At 42.4% G+C, this 20382-nt stretch overlaps 1 protein-coding gene across 2 annotated transcripts in view; it reads left to right on the plus strand.

Annotated features, from left to right (window-relative positions):
* The window catches only part of HRH1 (histamine receptor H1), a 28076-nt gene extending 12782 nt beyond the window's left edge, over positions 1 to 15294 (plus strand). The window contains exons 1-2 of one of the 2 annotated variants that reach the window (XM_027581898.1): positions 10379 to 10456; positions 12337 to 15294. In XM_027581898.1, the coding sequence (XP_027437699.1) occupies positions 10453 to 10456; positions 12337 to 13835 (1503 nt within the window). In that variant the 5' untranslated portion in view covers positions 10379 to 10452 and the 3' untranslated portion in view covers positions 13836 to 15294. Of the gene's footprint in view, positions 1 to 10378; positions 10457 to 12336 lie in introns of those variants that run through there. The other variant, XM_027581899.1, reaches the window with a different exon arrangement.
* Positions 15295 to 20382: the final 5088 nt, after the last annotated feature.

Consider the following 20382-nt stretch of genomic DNA (forward strand, 5'->3'; position numbering starts at 1 on the left):
TTTTCTTAGGTTCTGAGTGAGGTTTAGTTTTTTGCCTATGGATGTCCAACTGGTCCAGTACCATCTGTTGAAAATGTCCTTTCCCCAGTTAAATTGATTTTGCGCCTGTGTTAAAAATCTCTTGGGCATATTTATTATGCAGGCCTGTTTCTTGGTTCTCTATTCTGTTCCACTGTTCTGTGCCTACCCCTCAACCAATACTATAGTCTTGATTACTGCAGCTATGTAATAAGTCTTGAAATCGGATAGCCTGATTTCATTTTAATCATTTCATTTTTCTTTTGAAAAATCATGTAGCTACTCTAGTCCTTTGTCTTTCCATATAAATTTTAGAATGGTCTCATCCATATCTGTAAGACACCTTGCTGAGATTTGAACAGGAATTGCATTAAATCTGTACATCAATTTGGGGAAAGTTGACACATTTACTATGCTGAATTTTCTACTCCGTGAACACTGTATATCTCCCCATTTATTTAGATCTTTTATTTCTTTCATCAGCATTTTGTAGTTTTCAGCATACAAGTCTTGTACAAGTTCTTCTTCTGAGAATGTATTGATTTTCCTTCATTTCCCAAGGGTATTTTCACCGAGTGTGAGATTCTGGGTTGACATTTCTTTTCCTTTGGCTTCTGAAATATTATGTCACTTCCTTCTCATCTCCACATTTTCTGATGAGAAATCTACTGTCATTCTCATTATAGTAAGGTGTTTTTCTCTGGCTTCTTTCAAGATTTTTTCTTTAAAGTTTAATTATTTGTTTATAAGTTTAATTATTATGTGTCCTGGTGTGGGTTTTGAGAGGAGGTTATCCTGTTTGAGGTTCACCCAGCTTCTTGATGAAGGTTTATGTCTCTTACCAAATTTAGGAAGTTTTCTTCCAGTACCTTTTCATCCGCACACTCTTTCCTGTCAACTTCCAGCACTATGCCTACATGAGTGTTAAGTCTTTTGTTATATAGTCCCACAGATCTCTGAGACTCTGTCCTTTTTTTTTTTTTAGCTTCCAGTCTATTTTCCTTCTGATTTTAAGTTTGGGTAATTTCTATTGTCCTGTCTTCCAGTCCACTGATTCTTTCCTCTGTTCCCTCCATCTTGATGTTGAACCCAACCATTGAGTTTTTATTTTAGTTACCAGATGTTTTGGTTCTAAAATTTCCATTTGGTTCTTCTTTTTTCTTCTATTTCTTTGCCCAGACTTTCTATTTTTTCCTTTGTTTCAAGGATGTTCCCATTTGCACATTTTAACCTTTTTATGGTTACTTTAAAGTGTTTGTTGGGTCATCCTTGCATCCCTGTCATCTTGGTATTGGTATCTATTGATTGCTTTAAGAAAAATTCTGTATGAGCTCTTCCCAGTTTTTCATATGAGAAATGATTTTCAACTGAAATGTGGGAATTTTAGGTGGGCATTTGAGACTCTGGATCAAATATAAGTCTTCTCTTTTATCTGGTGTTATGAGACACTGCTCTGCCAGGGGAAACAGGAGGCAGTGGGATGAGGGTGTGCCACCACCTTATTACTTCCTGGTGGGGGTAGAAGTCCAGGTTCCCCCCTCAGCTTCTGTGACACCTGAAGGGGGAGGGGTCTTCATTACTCATGAGCAGCGATAAGTTCTGGCTCTCTACCAGGCCTCCGGGAATAACTCCCTGGCTGAGAGAGGTAGAGGTGCCTCCTTACTGCTCCCCATGTGGCCTCTATTGACTCTGGGGGGTGGGGTGCAGGGCTTATCTCTACCTGATGAGGATGAAAGTCCTTATTAGGTACCATTGGGACAACTCCCCACCAGGAGGTCGGGTCACCTTGTATTCTGACGAGGGCGGAAGTCTTGGCTCCACTCAGCCTCTGCTGGCCAGGATCAGAATGGGACTCTAGTGTTTTCTGTGGTGTTTGGCTGCAAGCAGACCAGTTTTAGTCTAAAAGTTTTCTATTTTGCTAGGCTGCCCCTTTTCTGGTCCTTTGGCTAGATGCAGCAGACTTTTGTTGGGGCTTTTTTATTTTTTTGTCTGTACCCATTAGTGTTCCTGAGCTGCCAACCTTTGTAGCTCAAAGGCTCAGATATATATATGGCCAAATAAAAACCCAGGGAACTCATCACTGTGTCATTCTTTGGGTCCTGGGATTCCTAGCTGGTCTGCCTTTGCCTCTCCACCTTTTAGAGTTGTCTTATGTTTGTTTTAAATATAGTGTTCAGGGTTTTTTGTTTTTGTTTTTGTTTTTTATTGTACTTAGCAGAAAAAATAGGGAAAAGTACCTGTACTCAATCTTCCCTGAAACAGATGTCTCAGTATGTCTTCCCTGAAACAGATGTCTCCAGGTAGCCAAGGTTGAAAACCACTGATATAGGCCATGAATTCCATGAGTCCTGGGGTTGTGTTTATCTGTCACCTATCAGAACATCTCTGCCTGATGCCTCGATAAGGAGTTTTTGAATGGATGGATCGGTGGAAGGAAAAGAGGATGGACGGATGGTTGGATGGATGGATGGGTGGATTAATGGACGGATGGGTGGATGGATGGACGGATGGATGGGTGGTTGGGTGGACGGATGGGTAAATGAATGGGTGGATGGATGGACGGATGGGTGAATGGAGGGACGGATGGGTAAATGAATGCATACGAGAATGGAACGAGCAGCCAGACTGATTCACTCTCACCTATGCTCCTGTACACACATACTTCAGTCAGTCTAGAGACAAGCCTGGCCCCAGTACCAGTAGGAGGCTTGGCCAGCAGGTGGTGCCAAGGAGCCCCAGGGGTGATGCTGGGAGGACGGCTGCACAGTCAGGCAGGGGGTCACTTGACTGAAGGGGACAGATATTAAAGAGACTCCCAATCACCTAGGAGCTCTCTCTTGTAAACATCTCATCTGCCTCTCCTTTCTCTACCACCAGCTCTTTTATTTACTTCAATATCATACATAATTCTTTTTTTCTCAAGAAGGAAACAGTCTGGATAACTTTGATCTTTGAAAGTGCCTTTCTCAAGGCTTAATCTCCGGGGATTTGGAACAAAAATAAAACATTATTCATAGTGTCTTGAAATGATATGTGTGTATATGCTGGGCCTGGTGTTGTGTACAGTGTCCTTGTCAAATGTTAGCGCAGATGTTTGTAGTTCCAGTGCCATGAAATCTTTACTTGTATTTACTTCTCTTTCTTTCTTACTGTAGTGAAAAGGTGGGTGGGTTAGGGCAGGGGGTCTGAAGCCCCTTCAAATAGCCTAGAAGGCGGGTGTCACTTGGGCCATTAAGGGACTTGTTCTTCAGTCATCTTTGGATCTTAGTGCAGGATACCAAGCCCTATAAACTCCAGAAACCTGTTTCCACATCATTAAAATGGGGGTAAAAATAATTCCTTTATCATAACTGGCACTGTGAGGATTCAATGAAGCAACATGGAAACCCTCCCAGCCCAATGCTGGTATGTAGGAAGCCTTTGAAATACTATTTTTCTTCTCATCCGTTGCTTTTCAATGTCAGAGGGTAAGAGAGAATGGAGCTGGGCTTTTTATACTTCTTTTGTTTGCCATTTAGTGATAATTATCCTTCGGCTTCCCATTCCTGGCCTAATTGCAAAATCCCAGCCTGTCACACCAGGGGTGGGGCTTGGGAAGAGCAGATAAACAAGTCCAACCTCCCAAACTCTTAAGCCAAATTATAAAATGAGAGAGGATCATGGAACCACAGGAGGAAAGAGTTGATGTAGCTAAGTCATGTCCACTCTTCCGCTGCTGAGGATTAAGAAGTTATATGTAACATCTCACTGTGCCCCCTCTACAAGAAACCATGTTATCTAAAACTTAGTTCCAGCTAAAGCTGTCTTTCTGCTAAGCAACTATTTTGCTTTTATTCAAATGACACTAGAATCTTGTAATTGATCCTGTTTTTCCTCTTTGCTCTGGCTCCTGGGAAGCTTAGAGTCAAAATTGTGACCCAACTCCAGTGGCTCTTTAGGATCTGCCCTTAGTTTCAGCCTTATTTCCCTAACGCCCCTTTATTTCCCTTAAAAAAAAATTCTAGTGCCTGGTAAGTATTTTAGGGAGCAATACAGGTTTTTAAAACAGACAGAAGTCTGGAAACCTAGACAGCCTCTTGCTTGGACCACTGAATTTCTTTCTTTCTTTCTCTCTCTCTTTCTTTCTTTCTTTCTTTCTTTCTTTCTTTCTTTCTTTCTTTCTTTTTCTTTCTTTCTTTCTTTCTTTGACTATAATCTATATACCACAAAATTCACCCATTCTGAGTAAATCATACAATTCAATTATTGTTAGTAAATGTCCAGAGTTGTATAATCATCATCAGAATTCAATTTTAAGACATTGCCATCACTCCCAAAGACTCCTTCCTGTTTCCACCCCCTGTCTCAGGCAACTACTAATCTACTTTCTGTCTCTATGGATCTCGTATTCTGGACTTTTCCTGTAAATGGAATCATACAATGTGTTGCCTTTTGTGTCTAATTTCTTTTACGTGCACGATGTTTTTGCAGTTCATCCATGCTATAGCATATATCAGTACTTTGGGTTTTTTTTTAATTGCCAAAAATATTGCATGGCATGGATATGCCATATTTTGATTATCCATTCATGAGTTGATGAATATCTGGGTTGTTTCCACATTTTGGCTATTATCAATAATACTAGAAACATTCACACAGAAATTTTTGTGTGGATGTATATCTTCCATTCTCTTGAGTAGATATCTAGGTATAGAATCACTGGTTATTGTGGTAACTCTATTTAACTGTTTGAGGAACTGCTAGACTTTTCCACAGTGGCTGCACCATTTTACATTCCCACCAGCAGTACGGGAGGGTCCTAATTGCTCGACATTCTCATCGATGCTTATTATTGTCTGTCTTTTAAAAGTATAGTCATCCAGTGGATGTCAAGTGGTATCTCACTGTGGTTTTGATTTGCATTTTCCTGATGACTAATGATGTTGAGCATCTTTTTATGAGCTTCTGAGCCATTCTTATACCCTCTTTGGTGAAACACCTCTTCAGATCCTTTGCCCATTTTTAAATTGGGTTATTTGTCTTCTTACTATTGAGTTGGAAGAGTTCTTTACACATTCTGGATACATCAGACATATGATACAGCAGATATATGAGGTACAGATATTTTCTCCCATTCTGTAGCTTCTTACTTTCTTCTTACTTTCAAAAGTGGTGCTTTTTGAAACATAGGAGTTTTGGGATGCCTGGGTGGCTCAGTCAGTTAAGCATCTGCCTTTGGCTCAGTTCATGATCCCAGGGTCCTGGGATCGAGTCCCACATCGGCTTCTTGTTTAGCAGCGAGCCTGCTTCTTGCCCTGCTTGTGCGCGCTCTCTCTCTCTGACAAGTAAATAAGTAAAATCTTAAAGAGAGAGAGAGAGAGAGAGAGAGAGAAACACAGGAGTTTTAAATTTTGACAAAGTCCAACTTAATTTTCTCCTTTATGGGTTGTGCCTTTGGCGTTGTGTCTGAGAAATCTTCAGTTAACTCAAGATCTCAAAGATTTTCTCCTGTGATTTCTTCTGATAGTTTTAAGACTAAGTTTAGCTGTTATGTTTAGGACTCTCGTCAATTATGAGTTGATTTTTGTGTATGGTGTGAGGGGGAAAGGTCTAGATGCGTCTTTGCCCGTGGAGAGGTCGGTTATTCCAGCACAGGTCTTGGCATTTGTCCCCGGCCTCATTACATCCCTTCCTCTACTTCAGTGTGCCTACATATGAGCAACACTGCCCCTCAGTGGCAGCCACAGCAGCAACACTGCCCCTCAGTGGCAGCCACAGCAGCAACACTGCCCCTCAGTGGCAGCCACAGCAGCAACACTGCCCCTCAGTGGCAGCCACAGGCCCCCCCCCCCCGCCCCTCCACCTTTCTTGTCACTTCAGTTCATGAGACCAATAGACTGTCTTGGCTGCACAACCGCCATCCCAGTTTTCCAGAAGAGAGAATGGGACTTAGCCCTTCTGGGTCAGATAATATCCTCCAGTCCAATCACATGACTAGGGATCAGGTTTACATGGTATAAATTTGGCTGCCAGGGTCTACCCCTAGCTGGATGATGGTTCTCCGAGAAGGAAGCTTGTGAGTTGGGCAGATTCCCCAAAAGGAGTCTATCCCAGGGTCGTTATCTTGTATGCAACATTCCAGATTCCCTATGAACTAGCTTGACATTTCCAGCTCGGAGCTCACAGGTCATGTCCTCAAAATTTGTTTTTTCTTGACCTGTGTTCAGTTGTTCAAGAAAACAAAACAACTAAATAAGTGACATTATAAAAACTAAAAGATTCCATGTAGAAATCCAGCTTTTATGCTTCGTTAAAAAAAATAGGCAGATCTGGGCCTGCAGCGGTTGGTGGCGTCTGAGCTAGAGCTGTCCTCTTCAGACAGAATATACTCTCCAGCTTGCCCCAGTCCCCGCCACTCCCTCTCGCTCCACACTCAGTCCCCTGTTCTTATTAGCTTTCCCTCCTTGACTCTGTAGAAAGTGTATCTCCACCCCCAGAAAAATCTTCAGGGCCACTCTCTGCCCACAAGGACATCTACCTCCTGCATCTTACCCAGAGGCTAACTCTTAACCCAGCACTGCCCTACATTCAAAATCAGGCATGTTCCTGCCGCACCAGGTTCATAATGGGATTTTGCTACTTGCAGTCTGCTCTCTGCACCACAGCCAGTGGCATTGATAAGCCTGGGCATCTTATGGAAATTATCCCTTGGCCACATTCAGTGAGAATATGCAATATTTGGGGTACTTTCATGCATGGCACCTCCCTCTCAGAATTAGAGCAAAGAAACTAATGTTCAGACTTACTTGACTAAAATAAACATCCAATGCAAATGATTCGGAGGGTAGAGCAGTTTGGAAGGAGGAGTGGTGGGTGAGGCAATTTAGAATGTATCAAGAAAGGAATCCCAAACTCTCACTTTTCACTAAAGAAAATAAAAGATGTGCTAAGAATGTGGAAGACCTTTCCTTAAAAAATTTTTTTCCAATGGAATAATCTATTTTATTTTGTTCTAAAAAATGAATGCAGGGTGCCTGGGTGGCTCAGTCGTTAAGCGTCTGCCTTCAGCTCAGGTCAGGATCCCAGAGTCCTGGGATCGAGCCCTGCATCGGGCTTCCTGCTCAGCGGGAAGCCTGCTTCTCCCTCTCCCACTCCCCCTGCTTGTGTTCCCTCTCTCGCTATCTCTCTTTCTGTCAAATAAATAAATAAAATCTTTAAAAAAAATGAATGCAGTTAGGTCTTATTTTCCCTGTTATAAAACTGAGATGCTCTCATTGTTGATATCTTGGGAAGTGCCAAAGATAATAAACATCACCCACCACCCAGAGGAAACCACTGTTAATATAACATAACAAAGACTCACCCTTATGCTAAACCTGGTAACAGAATTAACATCATCCTGGATAAACAACATCTGTTGTAAATTTAATTTCATGGTAAGCATTTTTCCATATTGCTAATGGTGCTCCATAAATGTGATTATCAGTGACTGCATGATATTCTCTTCTGTAGCTATCCATAATATATTTAGTTCCCAGATGTTAGATTTCTTTCCTTTCATCGCCTGTCATAAATGATGTTGCAATAAGCATCCTTGTGCATAAATCTGTATTCATGTTTTGGATTACCATGAGAGAAATTTCCAACAATAAAGTTTCCAGGAAAAAATAGAAAAGTTAAATGAAGGTTATTAATATTCATCAATAGCATAAATCTTACCTCCAGTTTTTGTTGGTGTAGACATCTTTGTTGAAAAATAAGCCTACACCTTTTGCAGTTAGATCCTTCTTCCTGTGTGTCCTGTTGCTCTTCATTTGTGTCTCCCTTTTTCAGAGCCCATCCAACGAACATCCGTTGAGCATCCCTCATGTACCTGCCCAGCACCAGCATGGGAGAATGGCAATGAATGAAAAGGAGTGGGCCCTGCCATAAAGGAGGGGTTGTCTCCTTGATGGCCATGAGTGCCTCACGTCGGAAACAGAAATAGTGGACACTTTTTCCATGCCCCAGAGGTGCTCCCTGTTTAGTTAGGGAAAATCAGATAAGCTGATTAAGAATGATAAGCTGGGTGATATCAAGGGGAAAGTTAGAAGCGTTGTGGGGACACAGAGGGGAGCAACTAAGAGCTTCAAGGCGAATGGTGCTCCATGAGGGGAAAACAGCACAAGGAGAAGCACAGAGGTGTAAAAGAGCTTTCTTACACCTTGTCCCCTAATGCCTTCCCTGACTCATCATTCCAACAATTCCCTCCCAATTCCTCAAACTCAGATCTGTACTTTTATTCTTCCTTTTCTTCATCCTTAAATTCCTCTTCTTTCCTCCTGGTGAACTTCTTCTTCTTCTTCTTTTTTTTTTTTTTTATTCATGAGAATCAGAGAGAGAGAGAGAGAGAGAGAGAGGCAGAGGCAGAAGGAGAAGCAGGCTCCCCACTGAGCAGAGAGCCTGATGCAGGGCTTGATCCCAGGACCCTGGGATCATGACCTGAGCCGAAAGCAGACGCCTAACCATCTGAGCCACTCAGGCGCCTCTCCTGGTGAACTTCTATTCATCCTTCAAAGCCCAGCTCACACATCACTCCTTCTCCAATGTTCTTCTTGCATGCCTCCCATGATGGAGAACTTACTATCTATCAAGGCAATTCATTGCATTGTTAGATAACATCTATTTTTAGAAAGTCCTTTTTTACCTTGAGCATAAAGCTGTATTCTTTGGCAGTTCGAGGTGTTTATTCTTCAGTTAGACCTGTAGTTCTCAACTGAGGATCATTTTACCTCCCAGTGGATATCTGGCAATGTCTAGAGATATTTTCGGTTGTCAGAACTGGGAAGAGGGGGAGGATGCTACTGGCACCTAGCAAGCAGAGACCAGGGATGCTGCTAAACAGCCAACAATGCACAGGACAGTCCTTCACAACAAAGAATTATCCAGTTCAAGATGTCAATAGAACGAAGGTTGAGAAATAGATGGACTCAGGTTTGAATCTTGACTTCACCAGTCTCTTCCTAGCTGTGTGACCCTGAGTTGGTTGCTTCACCTCTCTGAGCCTGAGTTGACCATTTCCTCATCTCTACCTTGGGGATCATCACAAGACCTCCCTATGGGCTTGTGGTAGGCATTTAATAACGGATATCTGAAAAGCCCAGGCCTTGGCTCCTTACTGCCGTAGCTGTTCCAGTCAGTATTCCCAGGGATGTGGAAGAAACGTTGACTGCCTTTGTTGACTTGCTGGCACTTGGGCCTGATTGGATTAGACTATTTGTAATCACTCTGGAAAAGGTCCTGCTGCAGCTAATGGTTTTGGAATGGAGCCATTGCCTTAATTCAAAAATGATGGCTTGCTTGTGCACTCGAACCTCTTCGAGAAAAGGAATTCATTTCTGCCTGTCACTCGGTCCTCATTACCTGGGGATTAGCAGAGCTTTCCCACCCCACCGCCTCAAATGACCCTCCCCACAGCCCAGGGAGAGAGGTAATGATGTTTTCCCTACTTTACAGGTAAGGAAATTCAAGGCCTGGCTGTTTACCCAAGCTCCACACAGCCCAAGTGGCAGAGCTGGGGTGAGAACCCTCTTCTTCTATCACCTGTTCTCTAGGTACACAGTGCTATAAAAAAATCTACAGGTGCCCGCTTTTCTTCTCCAACTGCCCTGTCCAAAGTGCCTCCTCTAGCTTCCATTCTCTCTTCTCGGAGCACACCCATCACCCACACCATCTCTGTAGGCTTGGCCTTGATCCCAGAGAGAGCACCTCAGAACCTGCTGGGAAATGGGCAGCCGGAAGGGAGCATGGCCTCCTGTGTAGCATGAGGTGCAGTGAGGATCCCTGTCCCCACACAATTCCCACACTCAGTCTGACGTCCCTTTGGCATTTATAGAGGGAGAAACATTCAACGATCTGCTTTTCCAAAAGGCAGATCCCCGAGGGAGGGAAGAGCACCTTGCATGAGTTACCTCACCAGGTGGGGCATGTTCGGGGATTGGATAAGAAGACCAGAGAGCAGGAACGGCATATGGGGCCTGTGACCCTGGCAGCCACACAGACCCTGTGCTCAGGAGGGCCCCTGTCTCGGTTTCCTGTTCTGCTGTTGCCATCTTGAAAGTTTTAATAATTGTTTAATTTTTAATTTTGCATGGGGCCCCGCAAATTACGTAGCCAGTCCCGAGCGGGATATGAGGTCACTGTGGACCTGGCTGCTCCTGCCGCTCTTTTGGGGGCCTGCCTTGTGGCGCCCACTCTTTGGGGTTCCCTCCGGCTTCCTCCTCTTTCCCTGATGCCCCAACCACCCCCACCTCGCCCCGCCCCGCATTCCTCAGGAAAGGCAGCAGATGGGGGTTGTGGTTGCCTTTCCAGGAATCCTTCCCAATTCCATGGCTTCAGAGGATAAAAGTGGATCCTCTTGCTTCTGAAGCAGCTCACTGAGCTGAAGGGAACCTTTCACCAGTAAATAGCTGTTGAATGAGTAAGTTCTGAACTGAGATGATTCGTGGCATCTGCCTCTCACTCACTCACTCATCCATTTAACGAATATGTATTGATCGTTTGCTTTTATGTTTATGCAAACTAACACGGCGGAGCTACAGAGGAGAACATGTGATAAGGAATTGAGCTTAACAGTGGTAGGTGAGGAGGATAAATGTATATATGCTACGTTAATTTCCCCCAACATCTTCCTATGAAAATTATTGATAAAATAGAAAAGTTGGAAGCATTGTACAGTGAACACCCATATATCTACCACCTGGGTTATAAATTAACATTTTGCTCTTCCTGCTTTATTTTATGTCTGTTCCTTTATCCCTTCTTCTAACCAACTACCCACCCAACTTGTTTTTTGATTCATTTCAAAGTGAGCTGTAGACCTCAGTAGATTTCACCCCTAAACACTTACTATGGGACAGTAATTTTTAGTTCAATGATCTCAATTCAATTGTCACAACTTTTCTTTTTTAGTCAAAAAGGAAAAAAATCAATGATTTTTATATTAAAAAATCATTTTCTGTCACATTGTTGAATGACAAATAGTATATGCAGAGTGAAAAGAGATTCTCAATCCCCTTCTGTGTGCAATGAGGCAAAGAGAGAAATGAGAAAATAGAACTTTCCTCAAGGCAACAAGGAGGAAAAGAGAAACGAGACACATCCGTAGCAGAGGGTGGTTGGAGCTACCTTGAGAAGAGCAGCCTGTGGGAATCTTTAGGGGAACTGCTTCCTGCTTTCTCCCACCCAAAATCAAAAATAAAACGGAGATGAACTTCCCTAGGCTCTTTCCTCCTTCCTGGGATGGCTGCGGACTATTCCAAGGGGTGTGAGCTTGGTCAGGGCTGAAGGGGAAGCTGTGAGGTGCTGGTTTGGGATGTGGAAGTGGAGAAAGAGACAGACTGAAGCTGCTGTAGGTTTGGGGGCTATTATCCTCACAGAGCTGATGGCTGGGGCCGACAGGGGTGAGTAGGGAAGGCTCTCGGGCAGACAGTGGAGAGTGACAGAATCAGAGAGCAGGACTGGGTCATAAGAGGAGAAGGCGATGCTGTTCAGAGGAGGCATACTGGAAGAAGCCGGAGGGTTGCTCTGATGGGCAGTTCAGAGCTGGAGGAGAATATGAAAATATACCCAAAGCAGGATTCTAAACAGGATACCTGGAAAAGCCTTTAGAGATCACCTGCGCCACCTTTCATTTCTGACCTGTGAGAAAACAGCCTGAGAGATCACTCAGAATATCAGTGGCAGAGCTGGGGCAAAATCAGTGCTATCCACATGATGCTTTTCCAACAAAGTAACTCAAGGGTTCCTCCCACAAGGATCAAATGCCGTAGGGTCTTGCTTTTTATCTGAAAAAAAAAAATCATACAAATTTAGTTTTCTTCTTAAGAATTTATCTGGCTTTGTCTTATATGAAAGTAGTTTGTTTTTGCTAAATTTTTAAGAGAGATTTACACTCTGCTAGGGCTTCTCAGTTTTCTTCAAACTAGAGTGCCATATCCGGTGTAGACCAGTCATAGTGCAGTCCACCTTCCCAGAACACATGCAACATGGGACTTATACAAACTTTGCCTTGCTTTTGCCCAACTCCCTGACTAGAATGTAAACTCCATGAGGGCAGAGATTTTTGTTTTGTTCACTGCTATATTCCCAGTGCCCAGAACAATGCCAGGAATTCACTAAATAGTCATTGAATGGGTGAAGAAATGAATGACTAAGGAAGAAGGGGATATAGACTGTCGGTAACCAGCAGTATCTACTGCCCCGAACAGCACACAACCCCAGTCAGATCACCTTGATGGTACCAAGTGACTCTACTGATCTCCAAGGCTCTGACCTTAATCCTTGTGTCTTTCTTCCCAGGGAGGGAGCCACAGCTGGAGGCTGCTCTTGTGCCAATGACCCTTCCCAATTCTTCGTGCACCTTCGAAGACGAGATGTGCAAGGGGAACAAGACCACCATAGCCAGCCCCCAACTCATGCCCCTGGTGGTGGTCCTGAGTGCCATCTCCTTGGTCACAGTGGGACTCAACCTGCTGGTCCTATATGCTGTGCGGAGTGAGCGGAAGCTACACACCGTGGGGAACCTGTACATTGTCAGCCTCTCTGTGGCAGACCTGATCGTGGGAGCTGTTGTCATGCCCATGAACATCCTCTACCTCCTCATGTCCAGGTGGTCCCTGGGCCAGCCTCTCTGCCTCTTTTGGCTTTCCATGGACTACGTGGCCAGCACAGCATCCATTTTCAGTGTCTTCATCTTGTGCATTGATCGCTATCGCTCTGTCCAACAGCCCCTCAGATACCTGAAATATCGTACCAAGACCCGAGCATCAGCCACCATCTTGGGGGCCTGGTTCCTCTCCTTCCTGTGGATTATTCCTATTCTGGGATGGCATCACTTTATGTCACAGTCCTCGGGACACCGGGAAGACAAGTGTGAGACAGACTTCTATGACGTCACCTGGTTCAAGATCTTGACTGCCATCATCAACTTCTATCTGCCTACCTTGCTCATGCTCTGGTTCTACGCCAAGATCTACAAGGCTGTACGGCAACACTGTCAGCACCGAGAGCTCATCAATGGATCCCACCCTTCCTTCTTTGAAATTAAGCTGAAGCCAGAGAACCCCAAGGCAGGGGCCAAGAAACCAGGGAAGGAGTCTCCCTGGGAGGTTCTGAAAAGGAAGTCAAAAGATGCCAGTGGTGAGCCTGTCTTGAAGCCACCATCCCAAGTCCCAGGGGAGATGAAATCCCCAGGTGTCTTCAGCCAAGAGGAGGACAGAGAAGTGGACAAACTCCAGTGCTCTCCACTTAATATTGTGCAGGTGCAAACTGAGGCAGAGGGGAGTGGCAGGAGTTATGTAGTTTTCAACCAGAGCCAGAGCCCGCTTGGGATGGATGAACAGAGCCTGAACATGCATGGGGCCAATGAGATGTCAGAGGATCAGATCCTAGGTGATAGCCAGTCCTTCTCCCAGACAGACTCAGACACCCCCACAGAGTCAGCATCAGGGAAAGGTAAACCTAGAAGTGGGTCTAGCACAGGCCTGGATTACATCAAGTTCACTTGGAAGAGGCTCCGTTCACATTCAAGGCAGTATGTGTCTGGGCTGCACATGAACCGAGAACGGAAGGCTGCCAAACAATTGGGTTTTATTATGGCGGCCTTCATCCTTTGCTGGATTCCTTACTTCATCTTCTTCATGGTCATTGCCTTCTGCAAGAGCTGTTGCAATGAGCATGTGCACATGTTTACCATCTGGCTGGGCTATATCAACTCCACACTGAACCCCCTCATTTACCCCTTGTGCAATGAAAACTTCAAGAAGACATTCAAGAAAATTCTGCACATTCGCTCCTAAGGGAGGCAACAAGAGGATGCAAACAAAGCAATGTTCCTGAAGAAAATGGAGGATGAAGGCCTGTGAGTTGCCAGGCACCTGGGCTTTCTGGAGTCAAAAGAATAGTCTTAAGGACTAGTAACTTGGAAAGTCTTAGGCACCATTGGCAGAACAGCAGATGGCGGTGGTCAGCAGATAGATTGTGTACTCTGAGCAGAGAGCAGGATATTTCCAAGAGAATCAGATCTGGATGAGTTCTCCTGCTCCTCAGGAAATGTGGGAGCCTCAGACTCTCATTGTAATTCAAGCTTGCAGACTGGAATTAATTGGAAACCGAAGGGACACGTGGGGAGAGTTTCACTGCTGAATTAGACGGAACTCTTAAGCCTTCCTGGAATGGAGTTATAGGACTGTGTAGAGACCTTACGTATGCAGATAGATGCTGTCTCCTTCCAGGGGTCACATTGATAGGCATGACAGCAATTTCATCGTAACTGTCATTTCTCAGAACACCTCTCCTCTGAGCCCCTTCTACAGCTTTCTCCAGAACCAGTGTCTGAACCACCTTGGAAATTCTGCCTTATTATTTCTCATTCACGCATATCTTAGAGTTAGTAGGAAATTATGCAGCTTGTACGTTCACTGTTTTCAACCCCCAATTCCTTTTGACTAGTAACAAAAAAATGATAAAAGATGCCCTCAAAGAGGAAAAGGGTATTTTTTAATGGTTGCAAAATAAAAACAAACAAAAAAATGGGAATGGGGAGAAGAAAGCCATGTTTCTTGAAGGCTGGGTCATGTTTATCTCATTGAAGCTCTATGACACTCCACAGAAGGAGGATGGTGTTACTAGAGGAGCAAATTGAGGTGTGGCGAGGTGAAATAAGGTGCCCACATCACATAGTTGGAATGAAAATCCGGTGGGGTTCCAGCTCATTGTCACATGTTACCTCCAAAAGGCAAAAATTTGTCCTGTTAAGTATACAACACACACACACACACACGCTATTCCTGAAAGTGGTGACAATTCTCAAAATGATGTGTTGAGAGAAGGAATGGCTGACACAGAATATGCCTGAGGCTGCAGAGGGTGATACTTTGAAGGCACAGTGTGCATTTTTATCTGTGAGTTCTGCTGTGTTTGTTGAAGAAAAGTCATCATGTTCTTTTATAGTCACATTTTTTCAGTAAAAACTAGCAAAGGCATGGGAACATCCAGTTTTCCTTGGGTTTATATCGCAGTCTGGTTGTGATTTATATTTTAAAACTTAATGCCAAAGTGTCATATATGTAGAAAAATGAAGTGTGTGTACAAGCTGATATTTTGTCTCTTGTGTTCCTGTTCGCATGATCTGTTAAAATGACAGATTTTTACCTACCTAAAATATGATATTTGAAACTATACTGAGTTTGATTTATTTAATTCTACCTTTCTGAGTCTTTTCAACTGAGAAGATGTATTGAAATGTACTGTCAAATATTACGAGATCTGATATAGGGTTTCTCTGGTTTCTCGTCACATTTTAAATGTCTTTAGAAAAGAACTTACTTTTTGTAACAAGCTTCACTCTCTGCTTGGCATCCCCCCAAAGCTCTTCTTGCTCAAAACTGGGGGAGCAAAAGAAACCTTTATACTGGTTTTGAAAGCTGCAGCTGGTCTGTTCCCAGGTCAAAAAACATTTCCCAGGTGCCCCTTACTTATTTTGATAAATGGTTGAGACAACTAGTGAAGACAAGTGTTTATGAGCTCTGACTTTGGGTTGAAGAGACCTGGATTTGAATCTGACAAGAACAAGAAATGGTCAATATAAACTGTCATAGCATAAAAAAATGAGGCCTATGCATTATTGAATACAGTGTTTATGGTGCGTGCAGAGTGTCTTGTACACAGTGGGGACTCATATGTAGTTTTAAAACATACTGAACATACTATGTGCCAGGCCCCATGCTTTGCCACCATTATCTACTTTAACCTATACACCAATCTCATGAGGGAGATTTCTGTGTCTTTACAACTAGGCAAACTGAGGCACAGAGAGAAACTGAGGAACGGGAAGACAGACAGAAAAAGAGAAGTAGAAAGTGGGGGACATAAAGAGCATAAACCAAGTGGCATAATATTAATACACTCAAGAAAAATCTACATTCAAGAACATACTCTGTATTAATGTATTCAGAAGTTAAATATATTCAAAAGAATAATAAACCATCCTTAGCTTTTGATAAATAGAAATTCCTTCAAATGATTTGTGAAGACCACATGAAAACCAGTCAACTACTGCATCACATAAATCTTTAAAAGCTTGTGAAACTATTCCATCTAATAGAAACTGCTATAGATCTTAGAAGTTGGTAATGTTAATAAAGTGTTCATTCAGAAAAATCTATTAGTTTGCAGATTGGCCATTTGATGAATTGGCCATTTGGCTACTTAGCTTGCAGAAAATTGCTGGTGTCTCTTTTGAAAATGGGCCTTTCAGAGGTAGATTTAAATCCTAACACAGGATGAAAAGGATGCCGGGGCTTTTCTGGCTGGGATGCATTCTAAGTTCTGTAAAGAAATAATGCTGTTAAGATCTAATTTGCCAATATGTCCTTCCATAGTTTCTTAGGCTTTCAAAGCCGAGGCTGTGCAGCATATAGTTACCATTGTGGGGAGCATGTGCTATCCTCAACTGAGCTGCAAGTCAAATGATGAAGGTGGATTGATCTGAATTGCTGTGGTCTTGAATCAAGTGTCATGGGCCCCATTGCCTTGCTGTGTCTGAGAACATTCTCTGCCTTTTTAAGGGTCCTGGTCTTGCATCTTTCATGACGCTCCATTACCTTGGTGCCCCAAGGCGTGAGCATCAGTTCAAAAGCTTAGAGGAAAGCATCATCCTGTGTCTACCTCTGCTGCAATAAACTCTGAAGGGGGGTGGGGGCCAGATGTCACATGTGGTACAAACATGGCTGGAAGACCAACAGTTCCCAGGAAAGTGGAGTCATTGTGAACTGGGCAGAAACTCCAAAAAGATGTTAATTATAAGGATCTTAAAGTCCAGCAGAGGAAACAAACTTATAAAGAACCAACTTCAACCCAGGCTCATATATGCCTAATAGAGGGAAGCCTAGAGGTGGATGGGTGTCATCCTACCAGGTATTTTAAAAACCAATTTTGTTACATTCAATATATACAGTAAAATGCACCCATTTAAAATGTAGAGATCAATGAGTTTTGACAGATGTATACACCCATGTTATCCCCATCTCAATCAAGATACAGAACATTTCCTTCAACCCAGAAAGTTCCTCATGCCCCCTCTTGCCCCAGGCAACCACTGATCTGACTTCTAATCACTACAAATCAGTTTTGCTGATTCTAGAACTTTGCATAAATGGAATTATATCATATATATTCTTTTTTTGTTTTGTCTATGATACCCACTTTTCAACTGGGTTTATCATCATCATCATATTATTGAAGTATAGTTGATATTCAATGTTATATTAGTTTCGGGTGTACCATATAGTGATTTGACAGTTCTATGCATTACTCAAGGCTCACCACGGTAAGTGTAGTTACCATACAATGTGATTATAATGTTATTGGCTATATTCCCTGTGCTGTACTTTTCATCTCCATGACTTATTTCACAACTGGAATTTTGTACCTCTTAATCCCTTTCACCTATTTTGCCCACCTCGCCACCCCCCTCCCTTCTGGCAACCACCAGTTTGTCTCTGTATTTATGAGTCTCTTTCTGTTTTGTTTATTTGTTTTTTTTAGAATCCATATATAAGTGAAATAATATAGTATTTGTCTTTCTCTGACTTATTTTACTTAGCATAATAGGTCTCTCCTAGGTCTTTCCATGTTGTTGCAAATAGTAAGATTTCATTCTTTTTTTTACAGCTGAGTAATCTTCCATTGTATCTTCTTTATCCTTTCATCTATGGGGTGGACACTTGGGCTGCTTTAATATCTTGACTATTGTAAATAATGCTGCAATAAACATAGGGGAGGATGTATCTTTTCAAATTAGTGTTTTTGTTTCCTTTGGGTAAATACCCAATAGTGGAATTACTGGATCACACGGTATTTCTATTTTTAATTTTTTGAGGAACCGCCCTACTGTTTTCCACAGTAGTTGCACCAATTTATATTCCCACCAACAGTGCATAAGTGTTCCCTTTTTTCCACGTCTTCACCAGCACTAGTTATTTCTTGCTTTTTTTTTTATAGTAGCTGTTCTGATTGGTGTGAGAGAATATTTCACTGTGGTTTTGATTTGCATCTCCCTAATGATTAGTTGATGTTGAGCATCTTTTCATGCATCTGTTGGCCTTCTACATGTCTTTGGAGAAATGTCTATTCAGGTACTCTACCCATTTTTAATTGGATGATGTGTGTGTGTGTGTGTGTGTGTGTGTGTGTGTGTGTGTGTGTTGAATTGTGTAAGTTCTTTATATGTTTTGGATATTAACCCCTTATCAGATACATGATTTGCAAATATCTTCTCCCATTCAGTAGGTTGCCTTTTTCTTTTGTTGGTGGTTTACTTTGCTGGGAAAAAGCTTTTTATTTTGGCGTAGTCCTAATGTTTATTTTTGCTTTTGTTTCTCTTGCCTGAGGAGACATTTCCATATATTGCTAAGGCCGATGTCCAAGAGATTACTGCCTATGTTTTCTTTTAGGAGTTTTATGGTTTCAGGTCTTACATTTATGTTTTTAATCCATTTTGCATTTGTTTTGGTGCTTGGTGTAATAAAGTGCTCCAATTTCATTCTTTTGCATGTGGCTGTCCAGTTTTCCCAGCACCATTTATTGAAGAGACTGTATTATCCCCATTGTATATTCTTGCCTCCTTTGTCATAGATTAATTGACCATATAAGAATGAGCTCATTTCTGGGCTCTCGATCCTGTTCCATTGATCTACGTATTTTTTGTGTGTGTGCCAGTCCCATACTGTTTTTATGAATACAGCTTTGTAGTACATCTAGAAGTCTGAGATTATGATACTTCCAGCTTTGCTCTTCTTTTTCAAGATCTGTTTTTGCTATTTGGGGTCTTCTGTGGTTCCATACAAATTTTAGGAATATTTGTTCTAGTTCTATGAAAAATGTTATTGGTATTTTGATTAAAATTGCATTGAATCTGTAGATTGCTCTGGGAAGTATGGACATTTTAACAGTATTCTTCCAATCCATGACCATGAAACATCTTTCCATTTGCGTCATCTTCAATTTCTTTCATCATTGTCTTATAGTTTTCAAAATATAGGTCTTTTACCTCCTTAGTTATATTTATTCCTAGGTACTCTTTTTGGTGCATCAACTCGGTTTTGAAGCCAGAGAGAAGGTCACACAAGCAGAGGAAGTGTGAGGGTATTGCAGGGGTGGAGATTTGTATAAAAGAGCAGAGTGTGCTTAAAACATCAGAATTAGTTTGGTGTGACCCAAACATACAGTCTGAGGGGGCAGTGGCAGGAGAGGAGCCTGTTTACAATATTGAATTTTACCTGATCCCTGTACTCCTGAAAAAAGCGATGGTTTTTCAACACCCTCCCTCCATTCTTCTGTGCTCCAGAAAGGGTTTACTGCAAAGAAATATCCATTCCTGTATGACTTACGTTGACTCATGGATACCTTTCTTGTTTACCTGTGACAAGGCAAGACAGTCCTTCTGAATTGCTCTTCTTTACCTTCTAAATGTTTAGCTGAACTACTTGTATTCACTGATCAATCCAAACAAAATGCTTTGTTAACCAACTTTAGTTAAGCTTCTCCCATACCCTCCAAGCCCCTTATTTTTTACTTACCCTCAGCCTGAGCCACCATTCAGCCCCTGCAGAGAATAGACTGACCTCAAGGTAAAACATTCTCTGACCTACTACTATCTAATCAAGCCACCCTTTCCTCCCACTTTCCCACACCCAGTTCTTTCTAGCCTTCTTCACTCTTCCCTATAAAGGAAAAATTCTTTTTGCCTAACCCTTAGACACTTCCAGATCTTTTAGTCAGAGTGGTCTCTCTATTGCAATAGTCCCTTCCCTTCCCTTTTCCTCCCCCCTTGCAATAATCCTTTCAAATAAAGTATCTCCTCACTAAGTCTGGATTTGTTTTCTTATTTGGTAGAGTCAAACATGCTTCCATTAGAATCTTACCCCAAAAGCTCTGTAACCTTCAGCAAGCCACTTAAATTTTCCTGGTCTCTATTCCTTTATGTGTAAAATGGGGATAACGTGACATCTATGTTTCAGGACCTTTGTGGTGATTAGAAAATATGAAACCCTGAAAACACAGTAGATAATAGTAGTAATTACTCTTTTTATTATGAATCTATTGAGCTACATCTGAGTCACTTTCATTCCTTATGAATGAATGGCCTTATATGTCACATTAAGTTTATACTCACTATTGTGTCTTCAGTATCTGACCAATGCTTGGCACATAGTATGTGCACGATAAATGACTTGGAAGGAGTAACTTTATCCCATTGACAGCGGGGAGCTATGAGAATAATATCTGGTCTAGAAAGAACAGGTTAATTATTGACGACTTTCATGAGCTTTTTACCTATTAAAA

Source organism: Zalophus californianus, chromosome 1 (assembly GCF_009762305.2).
Source record: "Zalophus californianus isolate mZalCal1 chromosome 1, mZalCal1.pri.v2, whole genome shotgun sequence".
Lineage (NCBI taxonomy): Eukaryota > Metazoa > Chordata > Mammalia > Carnivora > Otariidae > Zalophus > Zalophus californianus.